Source organism: Molothrus ater, chromosome 6 (genome assembly GCF_012460135.2).
Source record: "Molothrus ater isolate BHLD 08-10-18 breed brown headed cowbird chromosome 6, BPBGC_Mater_1.1, whole genome shotgun sequence".
NCBI lineage: Eukaryota > Metazoa > Chordata > Aves > Passeriformes > Icteridae > Molothrus > Molothrus ater.
This window is the reverse complement of record NC_050483.2, coordinates 42674177-42688269: the sequence shown is the minus strand read 5'-3', so window position 1 is coordinate 42688269 and position 14093 is coordinate 42674177. Positions and strand designations below refer to the sequence as shown.

The window sequence follows — 14093 nt, the reverse complement described above, 5'->3', positions numbered from 1 at the left end:
AACGGCGCACGAGCCAATGGGAAGGCGCCGTTTCGGAAGGAACAGCTGGCGCAACGGCCCTCGCGGAGACACGTGCAGCGCTATTTGCTAACGGGAGGGCGTGGCGGGCGAGCTGGGCCCCCGCCGAGCCAATCGGAGCGGGCCATGTAGAGCCGGACGTTCCCCGGGGTTGCGTGTGCTGCTGCCAGCGGCCCGTAGTCGGCCGTCAGCGCGGCCGCTGATTGGTGGCGGCGGAGCGCTGGGCGGGGCGAGAGAGCCGGAGTCGGGGGCGCTCGGCGCGGCCCCTCAGAGCCCAGCGGGATGGGGCAGTGGGCGCGCTGGGTGGCCCTGCTGCTGTGCCTGGCCGTGCTGTCGGCCGGAGCGCTGCCCGCGGTCGGAGCGCTTCCCGCGGCCGGTGAGTACCGCGGCCCCGCCTCCCTACGCCCCCCTGGGCCCGAGCGCTGCGGCGGCATTGCCCCCCGAGGCCTGCGGCCGGGGAGGGGGGCGCAGAGGTGTCTGTGCGGGTCCTGACGCCTGCACCGGGTAGCGGAGGCGGGGACAGCGGGGGAGGTGACCCGGTGCTCTCGCCGGGGCTTTGGGGTGCGTGGGGGCAGCGCCGACCTCGCCGGGGCGCTGAGGCGGCGGAGCGGAGCAGAGCGGGGGGGCGCGGGGCTCCTGTCACCTGCGGGGCCGCGGGTGGCGGGACCGGGCTGGCTTGGGCTCGGCCTCGCCGGCGCTGCTCCCTAGGCCTGGTAAGGGTGGACGCATTGCTCGGTGCGGTGCCTGCCTTTTAGCAGCTCGTTAGGAGCCCACTTCGTAGTGCTTGTACTGCTTAGAACCGAAATGAGGCGTTTTTTCTCCGTAGAACGAAATTTTCTCCCCGAGGCGCTGATAATGCTGATTTCAGCCTTATTAGAGCGGTTTTCTCACCTCGATACGTAGAGAACATTTATGCGTCCTGTTTTGTGTCCCCATAATATTTTTTTTCCCGTCCCTGTTTTATTGTTATGCGGCTCGGGTTTTGTCTTTTGTCTGATTCTCATGTGTTGTCATCTACTTCCTTTCCTGGGGTTTCTACCTCCCACACCCTTCTTTCCACCATGGGCTAGTGGGGGGATGTGCAGTGCATTTATTTTTAAAGCCAGAAGCCACTACCTTAACGGCAGCCATATGCGGTGCTACTGGGGATTTGCTTTTACACTGTTTCAGGAAAGTAACTTAACCTTTTCGTTAGAGGTAAGTTCAGTACTTCGGGGTTCGTTTTCCTGTATGCAGTAGAAAGTTGAACTTTAAAGTAATATTACTGGGTTATATGAGCTTTGTAGGTTGCTTTATAAGCCAGCAGGGCACTTTGGAAGTTATGGAAAGAATACACACAAGTTCTGTGAAACCAGAGAGATGCAGCCAAACTTTTGAACTAAATGCTCTCATTTATAGTGTATATGATGAAAAAAGCTGAGGTGAGATGGGACTGTGAGTGTCAGATGAACCATCTGTTGTGTACGTGGAAGTTAGGTGATAAGGGCTAGGCAGGTGTGTGCATCAGTGGCTGTGCTACCATGCAGCTCTCCCACCTTGACTGTTAGTCCACTATCACAAAGTTGATTTGTGGGCATGAAGTTCTGATAGTTTAATTCAGCTTGTGTAAACAAAATGTTTAGATTCAATTGAGCTAATACAATTAATAAGCCATAGAAAGCACAGTACATGAATGTAGGCCTAGGAGCTGTTTACAAACTAAAATTGCTACTGTGATGTCAGACTGTTTACTGATGTCTACAGTTAATTAGGAGAGGATGTTGAGAGTCCATAATTTGGCAGAAAGCTGTGAGAGGAATACATTTCTTGCCCAGTTTTTGACAAGAATCGTTCTGAAAGTTGTCCTCATTTCATGCTTTGATTTCCCACAGTAGCAGTGTGACTTTCTGTCTTAGAGTATAAGTTTGGGACTGTGTAATAAATGCTTCCCTGAATGTCTGTAATTGTTTCTGATGTCTGCTCTGGAAAGAGTCATCTGGGATGTGAGTATTGTGGGAGGGGTTTTAAGAAGAAAGAGTAAAAATGGTCCAAGTATGACATTTTCTAACTTTAGGAAGAGGTTTTAATGAGGACTTTTTTTAGTAGTGAATATTTTAAATATAACTTGAGTGTTTTAAATATAACTCTATTGTAATAAATTTTGTTTAAATCAATTTATTGAAAACTTAAGTTGAATGCAAGAAAATTCAAGCCTAAGGGAAGGGGCACTTTATTTTTTTAAACATGATATTGCTGCAGATTATGAAGGCATTTAAAATAGTGACTGAGGAAAGACATTAAGAAGCACTGGCAAAAGTAGCTAAAAAATGCTAAGCATGTGTGCGTTCTCCAGATGAAACTGGCTGTCTTCTGGTCACTGCAGGAGTGATGGCCTTCCCCTGCTGATCACTCATTAAGGACATGGAAAAAACCCTCTTTTTTTGTGATTGCTGGTATTATTTGATTAGTGAGATTGTTTCCTCTTGTTCACTAAGGGGTAAAAATGTTCTCATTCTGCCTGAAGAGAGGAAGTGATGCTTCCTCTGAGTCCTACGTGTTTCATGGCTAAGTTCAGCAATAGGCAGATGTTTTTATGCTGTCCCACAGATTGGTGGGACAAATGAGCGCCCTCATATACCTGTAGGGAACTTCAGTACCTGGTCTTTCATAAGACAGAGCTCAGTGGTTTTCCCTCACTTTTCTGTTTTTACTTACCTGATAGAAAAATATTCCCTTAACTCTTTGCCTTGTTGCCTGGTTGGGAATCTCAGTTGCTACTGAGGAACTCGTGGAGAGTAAGTTCTGTAACTAGTTAGCCAGCAATTGCAAGGACACTGGAAAAAAGATTTTTATTCAGGGTGAGGGCTGACCTATATCTTAATCTTCTAGTTGAACTAAAATGAATATGTTGCACAGATTGTAACTGGGAACAATTTACTTGCTGCCAAGGATACTTGGGAACTATTCTTGCTGAATAGGTGCCACTTAAGGATTTTACTTAACTCACTGCATGTTTTAATGGGAATAGCATCTATGCTATTGAGTCTGTTTCAATGCTGAATATATCAGTCGAAAAAATTGATGAGAAGCAGTTTGAGGTAATTTTTTCCTTTAGATTTCCTTCTTTCCTGCAAGAACTGGATAAACAGAATTTGCTTTCTCTTTCAATGTCTATCTAGTCACTTGCACAAAAACAACACTGAAAGAAATTGCCAGAAATACTACAGAAAATCTCTCACGGGTGCTCTAAAGCAGTCACTGCCAAACCATTTCTGTTCATGCACCCCTCTCCAGAGACAGATTTTTGAACATGCATTTTACATGTATTTTTTTGTAAGTTAAACATTCATATACTCTTGTCCTAACATATTATGTCATAAGACATGCACAAAAACACAAATGAAAGAAGAATGAAATACTGGTGGAATGACCGCTGTATTAAGGAAAGTTTTATGTATTAACAGTCTGAAAGGTATGTTATTCCTGCAGCCCCAGTGGGTTGGCTAGCATACTCCCTGAGGTGAGCACACCACTTGGGAGATCCCTGCTCTCAGCAGAAGCCCACTAGTTGCTTTGTTGTCACAGTATTTGAGGCTTGAAGAGCTTGGCAAAAATTAGAAGGAAACTTAGAACAGTAATCATTTAGGGATTCATCAGAGCTGGGGGAGACTGCTTCGCTTACTGAATTTTTGGCTACTTCCTGAGTGTGGGTGACCGTTGTAACGTTGAAACTCGTGGTATTTCTTGTCTGGTTGTAGCAGCCCTTTAGGTTTATGGGATGTTAGTTATGTGTTCTTCTAGTACAGCAAAACCTTGGAGCTGTTGAACTCCCTGAAGCTAATGACGTTATTGCTGAATCACACTGCATAGCTCTTCTGGTTTCTACCCTTCTCTCCTTAGTGCTCTCTTGAAAACAGTAATTCCCACAAAATGGTAGATGCTTTATCCAGCATACGGTAGGATCTTTTTCTCTAGCATAACCTGCCAGAGTACTTTTCCTTTATTTACATAGCATGCTTGAACACTGGCCTTTCTAATTGAGGAAAAATTAGTACTTTTTCAGGCTGATTTTAGTTCTATATGAGCTGGTGGATGGTGGAAAAAGGATTTTGGTTCTGTGAAGTGCTTTAAAGTCCTAGCTGGATGTGAGAGCACCCAGCAATGTCTACAGCTCATCACTGTTTATAAGGGAAGCATTCTGTACAACATTGTCAACTGCCCACTTGAGCCACAGGTATTTTTGCCTACCTTTTCCTTTTAATAGATCATTTTACTCCCTAACTTGTTTTACAAATTGTGAGATTAATTTCCACTTGGCCTTTTTAGAGGAGGTTTATGGAATTAGACAGCCTTGGTAACAGATCCAAATGATAATAATAAAAAAAAAAAAAAAAACTAAGTTACTTTTCATAATTGAAGGTGGAAAAACAAGCTAAACTAACAGCTTTAATCTCTGAAACAGGTGCATAAACATAACATCTGTGACTTCGTTCAATAGCTCAGCCTTGACTAATAAACTGTTCTTGGGCCCAGCTGTGACCTTTCATGGACCTTTCATTAACACTTTCAGAATAGTTTTAACAGTTTCATAGGAGTAAACGCACTTCTGTAAGTGGGTGCATGTTAGTCAGCAGTTCTGTCAAACAACAAGGCTGTAAGTGATCCCTCCTTTAGTCATGCTCTTCATTATCTCTGCAACCTCATCTGCCTACCTTAGAAAAAGTCTCAAAGCTAAGAAAAATTAATATTTTGGTTTGCTTTAGTGCCTTTTGGAACCACCGTTTGAAAACAGTCGTTCAACTACAACTTCTCAGTAACAAAGCTGGTTTCTTCAGAGAAAATTTAAATGATGCAATAGAATGGAAATAGTTTTATTTACTTTCAAAGAAGAAAGAGCAAACACTTAGTGAGCTCTACCTGATGTTGCTCAGGTGTCTCTTGACTTTGAGTTTATTGCAACTTCATTTGCAAAAGGTTTACTAAAATTGTTGGTTTATATGTGTGCATAGACAGTATAACCTATTTATATTTATTTTTGTGTGGTCTTTTGACGTAAAGTGAACCTACCACCACAGATTGAAATCAGTTAGTGAAGCCTTTCCTGAAATGTTAGAAAGCCCTTGTGCTGTCAGGCATATAGGCTGGTTTTGTACAGACAAAAGCAATCAGCCTAGCTGGTGTAGCTGTTCAAAAAAACCAAACATGATGTTTCCTACTGCAATAACAGGTACTTTTTAAGTGCTTTGTATATATTAGAAGGAGCATACGAGCTACTGGGTAGGTTACCCTTAGTTTTCCTGCTCTCCAGAAGCATGTCTGGATATCTTGACAAGCTCTGATGTTTGAAGGTAGTGTTTGGTCTAGGTCAAAATTATTTAGGATAATAGAATATGATATGTGGGAAACATGGTAAATGATAACTTCGTTCATAATTTCAAAATAGAAACACCACCAAGTATCCTAAATGTATGTGTACTTTTGCTGAATTTAAAGACCAATTGTCATATCATGATCTGGAGTGTCAAAGTTCAGTGGCAGAACTTCTTATGATTTATCACAATCACCCTTATCTGTTTGGTTCCTCAAGCTGCTAAGCCCTGAGGTCTCTGCCAAAAATGCAGCTAGCCTTGTTTTTCCTTATGCCTCATAGTGGTTTTTTTTTTCCAAATTGGTGTTTGTTCTTATGCTATCTTGATTGCTCCTTGCAGGGTGTGTTTGATCTGGAGTGCTCTGCTGTCTCCACAAGTTTTCCTCAAGTGTTCTACACATTTTCATTTTCAGACCTGTAGAGTACAGCTGCTTACCCACATCAACTGTTCCCGATCCTTTTTAATTCCATGACTGCTGGCAGTCAAACTCTTTGAGCTTTACGTCCTCTTCACCATCCTCAACAGGCTGTTATTTATATGTCTCAGTTGTACTCATCACCACAGTTTTGCAGCTTCACTTACAAGTCTTCACATTTTTTCTTAATTTCTGTTACACTGTTGCTGCTTAAAGTTGAATTCTCCCTCATCTTTTCACTTGTTCCAACCAAAGGTTGTACTTCAAGTAACAATATGGAATCTAGATTCCAGAAAGCAATTTCCAGTATTAACCCTTTCATTGCAAGGGTTATAGTAGTAGGCTTTGAAACATGACCCGAGGAAGTGTCATGTTTAGAATTTGTTGCTTCAGAGATGGTGTATCTTTGGTAAGGCACTTTACTTGCACGAGAATGAAAATTGTGCAAGTTTTGTTTGCTGCTAAGTGCTTGCAGGAGTCAGCAGAGTTCTATAAACTGTTGGAAGTGTTTGTGCAGGTAGCCTTTCATGGCGAACTGTAACATACTAAACGTACTGGGTATTAGTTTCTATCAGTTTAGACACCTTTTCCAGTCACAGTGCAGGTCTCCAGCCCATTTTTGCCTTGCCACTGCTACAGGGCATTGTGTACCCCAGAGCCTCAAAAAGGAGGATTTCTAAGGCTAGGAGGAGTTAGTGGCAGCTTTGCTAAGTGGTTCTCTTTGTTTTGAGCTTTTATTTTAATATGGGATGTGTACCAGAGAGAGGGAGGCCTGTGGCATCTTGTTTCAAATGTAGGGAGGTTTGTTTGCTGCAATGAGGTGGTATCAGACACTGATGACTCGGAACAGTCGCATCTCAGTGATGTTAATTTTAGAGGTTTCCCATCAAAATGATAGCACAGACCAAGTTGTTTGAAGCCCATTTTAGTTAAAGGAGCAGAACAATTGCTGCAGAAAAAATTCAGAAAAACAATGATAAAGCTGTCATAAATAAGCTTTTCTAATTATCTTCACCTTTTCACATGTATTCCTTTAATGTCTGCCTAATACCCTTTCTTGTTTATCATTTCTTGCCCTTCCAGTCTTTTTAATCAAATATCACATGGCTTTTAGGCAAGAAAGATGACAGTTAAACAAGACTTGCATCTCTTGAAGAGTATCTTAAAGACAAACTAATTCCTCACAGTTTTGAAGAGAAACCTCTATATAAAGGTTTGAATATGCTGGTCAGGCAGAATGAATTGGCGTTCTAAAAAGGACAATGTTTAATTATAAGCATGAGGGTATGAATACAACTTTCTGGTCACTACTGAAGCTGTTGGTACTAAGGCTGATTTGGTGACTAAAAACTTTATGTTCCACGGGCCTTTTTCACTTGATGAACACCTTTTTAAGTAGTTTACTTGGACTTGAACCATTCAGACTATGACTTGGGTTTAGAAAAACCACACTTTTTTCACTATGGAACACAGTGTTATGTTTGCTAAGCAAGAGAATCACCTCTGAAACATTTGATTCCTCCTCGTCACAGTTATAAGGTTTTTCTGAAGTGTATTAGTCAACTTAGTAGTACACTAGAATATTTCAGAACTATGGTACAGTATTGTAAATAAAGCTTTTATTTTTGAGATAGTTACTCATGGAAAAGCATTTTACTGACTTAGAATGTCTCTTCTAGATGAAGAAGGAAATCAAGATGAATCACTGGAGTCAAAGGTGAGGAGATAAGTTTCTAGTCATTCTGATTTACCTGTTGAGTGAGAGCAAAGGACTGAAATTCAGAACAATAATTTGATTTTAGGTTTTAAGTTTTTCTGTAGCTCTTGCTGTCTCACTAATTTTTTCTGTGCATCAGAGAAATTAATACTGAGTTACAAGTTTGAAACATTTTTTTTTTAAAGACCTGAAAGGGATACAGGCAGTGAGAACTGATAGAGGTAGCTCAGCTTACTTTTGATTTGACTGTTTAATTAATTAACTGTATCTTTTAAGAAGTTTTTAAATGGATTTTAAGCCAGCTGCTGCTTCTTTCTAAACTTCTAAATTATGTGGCTGCTTTCCTTCAGACTTTATCTGCAGAGGACCAGGTAAAGGATCATTCCACAGGAACTCGAGTGGTCGCAGGTCAGATCTTCCTTGAATCTGGGAAATCAGACTCTCAATCAGAGAATGAAGAGAGCTTTCACAGTCAAGAAGAGAAAAAGAGAATTCACTGGAAGAGTTGAACTCTCTAGAAGTGTCAAATCTATTAAATAAGGATTTGGAAGAAGCAGAAATACAGAGTCCAGGTAACTGCTTACAGACTTTTGAACAAGTGGCAGCATAGATGAGACTGAGTAACTCCAGCATGTGGGTGAACACAAACAGTAATTTTAAACATATGAAATAACAAGTGTCTTAACCTTTCTGCAGTGGAGTGGTAATTGCTGCCTTTTTCATTAGAAATAGCATCAAAATATTTGAAAGGTACTGTAATTGAAATGAATAGTTATTTTCAGATGCATTTGAAAGAATTTTCTATTTTTCTTATGTCTTGCTGGAAAGCTTTAACCATCAAATAAAGAAGGCCCTGTTTTCTTCAAATAGAAGTCAATTACAGGTTCTGTGCTCTGTATGTACACCAGCAATACAAAGAGAAATTTGCATCAGTCTTTTTCAATCCCGTGGCTGTTTGCCTGGTGAGTTGACAGAAAAGGAACAAATAGTAATGTAAAGACAAGCTTCCTGGAACAGCATTGAGAGCCTCAGGGCAGCATCTGAACTGCATGTAAACTTCAGGAAGTTTGTCAATATAGGTAATACCTTATGTCTTGGGCCAGAATTTCCAGGATATATATGGCTTTTTTTATTACATGATTTTTTGATTTGCAGTTAGTAGTTGATAATAACAAGATGGCACAGTTGCGTACCTTAACCTATGCAGCAGACTTTTCCTTTTTACTTGTCCATAAAAAGTAAATCTTCAATATTACTGAAAAATACAGTTATGTTGTACTAATGATACTTGTCTTCTCACTCATACTGAAATGTCAAAAGAAAGCAGGAGCTATTAAATGAGCTCTATCATGTAATGACTGAGTGTTTTCTAAGCTGTTTCCTTATTAGAGCAGAACTAATATCAGTTTGTGGAAACTCAGTAATAGGCTTAACCATTGCTGTGTTGTTGTTCGATGCTGTGTTGTACAGGAAAAAAGTATGTAAAATCCTCTAAATATCTTTCTGCCACAAAACAGTGAGCTAAGCACCATATTTAGTCAGTGCAGTCTATTTCAAAAGTAAACTTTGAGATCGTTTTAATCTCATACAAAAATATATCCAACTGACTGGCTCCTCAGAACTAAGGTTTTTAACTACCTATCAACATACTACAAGTGACTTTCAAAAACCATAAGTTTAAGTCTTGCACAGTTCTTGGAACATCTTAGGAATTAAATAAGCAGTGTGGATTGAGGGATTTTTCATTTAAAAAAGCAATTCTAAAAGAGAAGTGTATGTTTTCTGTTAGGAGAGAGGAGTGCTAAAGGACAGCTTTACAGATGCTTTAACTGGCATCTATCTGAGGTACAGATGTTACACCTCCAGATGAACTACTGGTGACAGGACTGCATTAAGGGACATAAAAGCTTTTCTAAAAACAGTTTAGCTACTGTGTATGGTCACAACACTGCATGGAACAAAAGTATATCCTGAAAATTTCCCTATATGTTTTATAGGATATAGAATAAAAAAGTCACTTCTTTAGAATTAGTGCTAGTAAAGGTTTTAAGTTTCTAAGAAAGTTATCCTGCTCTCTTCTGATGAGTGATGAGATCATGTGTAAAGAAAATTATATTTCTTTAGTTATTGCTATTTTGTGTTTTAGGCTTTTATAACACTGAAGTTCCATACTAACAGTTTTTGCTGAAAATTGCTCACAAGTTTATAAAGAGCTGGCAATTCCTGTTGCACTTACTTTCCCTATTTGGAAGAATCTTACAGTAATATTGCCAGTACTTGTAAGTAATCTATAATTGGGTTTCCTGCAGCTTAAAGTATGAAACAAGACATATGTAAATTAGGACAAATATAATTAAATACCACATATTTGATTCAGAGATAGTAAAGAGGGAAATTGCTTCTGGAGCATTTGGATTGACAAAAACTAATTTATCCTCTGGGTAAATTGTTTGCCTCACTTAGTATTTATCAATGTCTAAGTATATAAATAACTGTTGTGAACATTAACCTCTGATTGCATTGCTATGTTGCTCTTGGGATTAGTCTCTGTTATTATTTGGGAACAAAAACAGCATTATGGTTGAATTTTGAATTTAAAAAATGCAAAGAGGGGAGCATTGGGGCAGAGTAATTTCATAACTTTAGTATGCAGCTACATCTCCTCTGCAGAGCCTCTGTAAAACTGCTTTCCACACAGGAGACAAGGTACAAAACAGTACAAATAAAACCAAGAGTTCTCAAGGAGTGCTCCTGGACTTGGAGCTTGTTCAAATGACAGTGGTTAGAGGTCCCATAAGTTGTTGTTACATGAACCCTTAGCAGGAGCTCATATATTACTTTGTAGGCAACAAATGTCTGAAATTATTCCGGGCTAATTGCATATTAACACATGATTTTTGAGTGCAGTTACTGAAAATAACAATTTCTCTCTTGTGATGTAATTAACTTGGAGTGATGTGGTGGAATCTGTGTCAGGGCATCCAGTTACGAAGAGCAGTTTGAACAGGTCCAGCTATACCTGAAGACTTTCTTTGCTTCAAAAAATCAACATAAAATATTTAAATTAGTATAGTCTTTAGACCTTTCAATTATAAACCCTCAAACAAAGAACTAATTTTCTCTGTAACTACAAAAATTACAGAGTTAACTTGAAAAAACTCTATAATTGACATTGTCAATTGCATGATTTTGCAAATGTTTTCAAATTAAGCTGAACCCAACTGTTGGATTTAGCTAAGTGAAAGAGGAAAGCTTTTATAAAAGTCTAACTGAAATAATTCCATCTTCAAAACCTACGGAGAGAATTCTTAGTCTTCATAGAAGATTGATTTTATTTAAAAATATTGTGATATTGGAATCAGTAGCATTTGAAGTTTTAGTGCATGAGAAATGATACATTGTGCTGTTCAAAACCATTTTGAAAGCAACTAAATATATTGGCAAAATGAAATAATGATTTTAATCTTAGTATTTTCAAGAGTAGAAAATTACCAAACTCATAGTGATGCGAATCCTTTCATCTACATCATACTGATTTCACTTAAATCTTTTCATATAGTTGTGTGTTCGAGTGTACTCCCTGCTGTTACTCCACTACTTTCAATATAACATTTTGTCGTGCGTGGTGTTCTGTCGTGATTGTGCCTAAAAACAACATAGGAATACTTTTCTGTTTGTAACATATGATTTAAATTTGGGAATAAAGGAGAGTAATTGCTGGGTGTGTCTTTTCAGTTTTGACAGCTATTGGAGGCACTGCAGATGGTGAACCTTGCCACTTTCCATTTCTGTTTATGGAGAAGGAATATACAGAGTGCACTGCCGATGGGAGGGAAGATGGCAGGCTGTGGTGTGCAACAACCTATGATTACAAGAAAGATCAAAAGTGGGGCTTCTGTGAATGTAAGCAACCTTTTGGCTTCTTCTTGTTCAAGGAATGCTTTTTTAGGCTTGTACTTTCAGTCCTCTTAATGCTCTTGATTTCAGGATGTAGAAGTCTCTGGCCACTTCATACCATAATAAACAAGAAGTTATAAAGGCAAAGTTTTCATGATGAAGAAGTTTTAAAAAATGCCAGTTCCCAGACCTGATTTGGAAATCGTGCAATGAAGGCATCTATAAAATTATTTCTGAGGCTGTAGCAGGATAGGGCTTTGACAGTATTGTCCATTATACTTACTGATTTGTTACAGAAAGGCTACCCTTCTCTAGGAAATGTCCTTCTGAAGGAGGAACCTGCACAGCTTGCTTTTGAGCAAGGAATAAAAAGAAGATTTTATCAGCAAACTATACATGAGACATCACACAAGAAGAAATCATCTGTTAATATATCAAACACATCCATTAGACAGCCTTTTGTAATCACTTTGTTTATTGGTCTTCAAAAGCAAGTTTCTGGCTGTTCTTACCCTTTAGAATGAATAGGAATTTTGAGAAGACAGTCTTCAGTGGTATAATTTGAGCTCTTAATGTACACTTTTTTTTTTTTTTTAGCTGAAGAGCAGTCTAATAAGAGAAGGCAGATGCAAGAAGCTGAGGATGTATATCAGATTGGAATGAAAATCCTTAATGAAAGTAGTAAAAAGGCTCAGAAGAAAGTGTAAGTATACCTCATCTGCCCCCCCACAGAAGAAGGATGATATGGCTGGTCACTTTTGCTTAACTCAAAAAGAACTTGAATGAGCTGTCGTGAGATTTTGAGCTTTATTGGACTCACCATCAAACCATGCAGTGATAGAAGATAGATAGTAAATACAGGGTATTTAGAAAAAAAAAAAAAAAACAACTATGCCTGCATTCCTTTGAATGCAGTAAAAATTGTGTAAGATTAATTTCTGAAGAGTGGGTGTCATCAAAACATTGACTTAATGCAAGGTGATGCTGCAGTTCTCTAGCTCCAATTTATACATGGCAACTGGCCAGGAAAAAAACTGAGAACATGATATGAGATAATTGCCCTTTTCACATGCTTCTTGCAGTCTGGCTCTCATTCTGCTTCAAAGATGAAGTGGGAAAAATTGGCATTTCTTGTCCTGCTCTGTTTTTTCTCCTGCTTTCTGATGGTTTTAGTCACCATAAAAATAGTATTAAACTTAAAATTAACAAATCATTATAATTCTAATCATTCATTTTCTTAGAAGAGGGTAATGCTTGTGGACAAATAAAAACATTAGAAATTAATGTTCTGTTCATTCTACTTTATTTTCTGAAGGCATACAATTACTGATTAAATAGCTGTGGACTTACCACTGTAATTTAGAATTGCTTTGTTAATTTAGATCTTCCTCCTATTCATGCTGACAACTTCCTCAGTAAGTGGTGACTTCTGCTGATTAATATGTGAGGACTATAACTATTTTAGATTCATTTTTGGAAATAAGGGAGTGTATTTCTACTTTGCCAGGGAAAGTGAGGAACATCTAAAGTTGTCTGCACCTTGGCAAAGACAAAGAGAGGCAATATCTGTTGGATTCTGAGCAGTATTTTTACTATAAAATAGTGTAAGAATTCTAAAACAATATTAGGTGTTAGTTCTCTTGTATATCTTACACTTTCTTAGAAGATGAACTTCTGTGAGGAACCAGGTATGCCTCAGTTTGTCCTAAAGAACAAGAACGTGCCTGAGTATTGAAAGGAGGAGAGGTAGATGAAAATCTTGGAGTGCTCTCAAGGGTCCCTGAGGCTAAGCTGAAGCAGGCTTGCTTGATACTGTGTAACCCTGTGTAAAGTTAGGAGGTTTTTAATTGCTGTGAAATTGCTTTGATGGGCTACCAGTTCTGAGAGTGAAATAGCAAGAGGAGTATCCAGAGATCCCCCTGTTTGTTAGCATGACTTTTTCAGCACAAAATTGATCACATATGCTGTTGTCTTGGGCCCAAGGCTTGGTGTTTTCACTGGAGTGGTTTTGTACTCAGATTGTAGAGAATACATTGTCTTTCTCAGGCTGCTTCTCTTTACTGTGATATACGAGACTGTTACCGGAGTGGTTCTACTGGACACCTAGTACAGAACTAAAAATTGTTGCTACAAAAATATGATCATTTGAGCTTACATTTCTTGTATGTCTTAGAGGAGAGGAAATGCATACTGCTTTGCTTATGGAGTAGGGCAAACATTAAAATTCAGCTTGTCCATTAACTAAATCATGTGTTGTTGCTTATGTTGATGATTTGTAGCTGGAACAAATGATTGTAGGTAGATGCATTTTTGGAAAATAAAGGTAAAACAGAGGAACAAAACCCTCTCCAGAATCTTCACGTTTATAAATGGAATTTGCTACATTGCTTCAAGTTGACAAAGAAATTTTCTTCTTAAGAGCATATCAGTATCTTCTGAAAGCAGCTGACATGAATCATACCAAGGCCATGGAGAAAGTGTCTTATGCTTTGTTGTTTGGAGATTACCTGAAGCAGAACATCCAGTCATCAAAAGAACTGTTTGAAAAACTAACAGAAGAAGGTTCTCCTAAAGGACAAATGGTATGTATATCCTTAGATCCTACAGATGCTTCCGTAGGTTAATAAATGAAATAATATAATCTATAAATACAGTGTTTTAGATTGTACTTCCTCTAGGGTGCTTTTATAGATGGCAC

The 14093-nt window shown here is 39.1% G+C and overlaps 1 protein-coding gene across 1 annotated transcript in view; it reads left to right on the top strand.

Moving 5' to 3' along the window:
- Positions 1 to 245: 245 nt before the first annotated feature.
- Positions 246 to 14093, top strand: part of SEL1L (SEL1L adaptor subunit of ERAD E3 ubiquitin ligase) — a 33009-nt gene continuing 19161 nt past the window's right edge. Inside the window, 7 exon segments of the mRNA XM_036383782.2 lie at positions 246 to 394; positions 7461 to 7498; positions 7849 to 7977; positions 7980 to 8070; positions 11234 to 11401; positions 11993 to 12098; positions 13815 to 13977. Of these exon segments, the coding sequence (XP_036239675.1) occupies positions 301 to 394; positions 7461 to 7498; positions 7849 to 7977; positions 7980 to 8070; positions 11234 to 11401; positions 11993 to 12098; positions 13815 to 13977 (789 nt within the window). The 5' untranslated portion in view covers positions 246 to 300.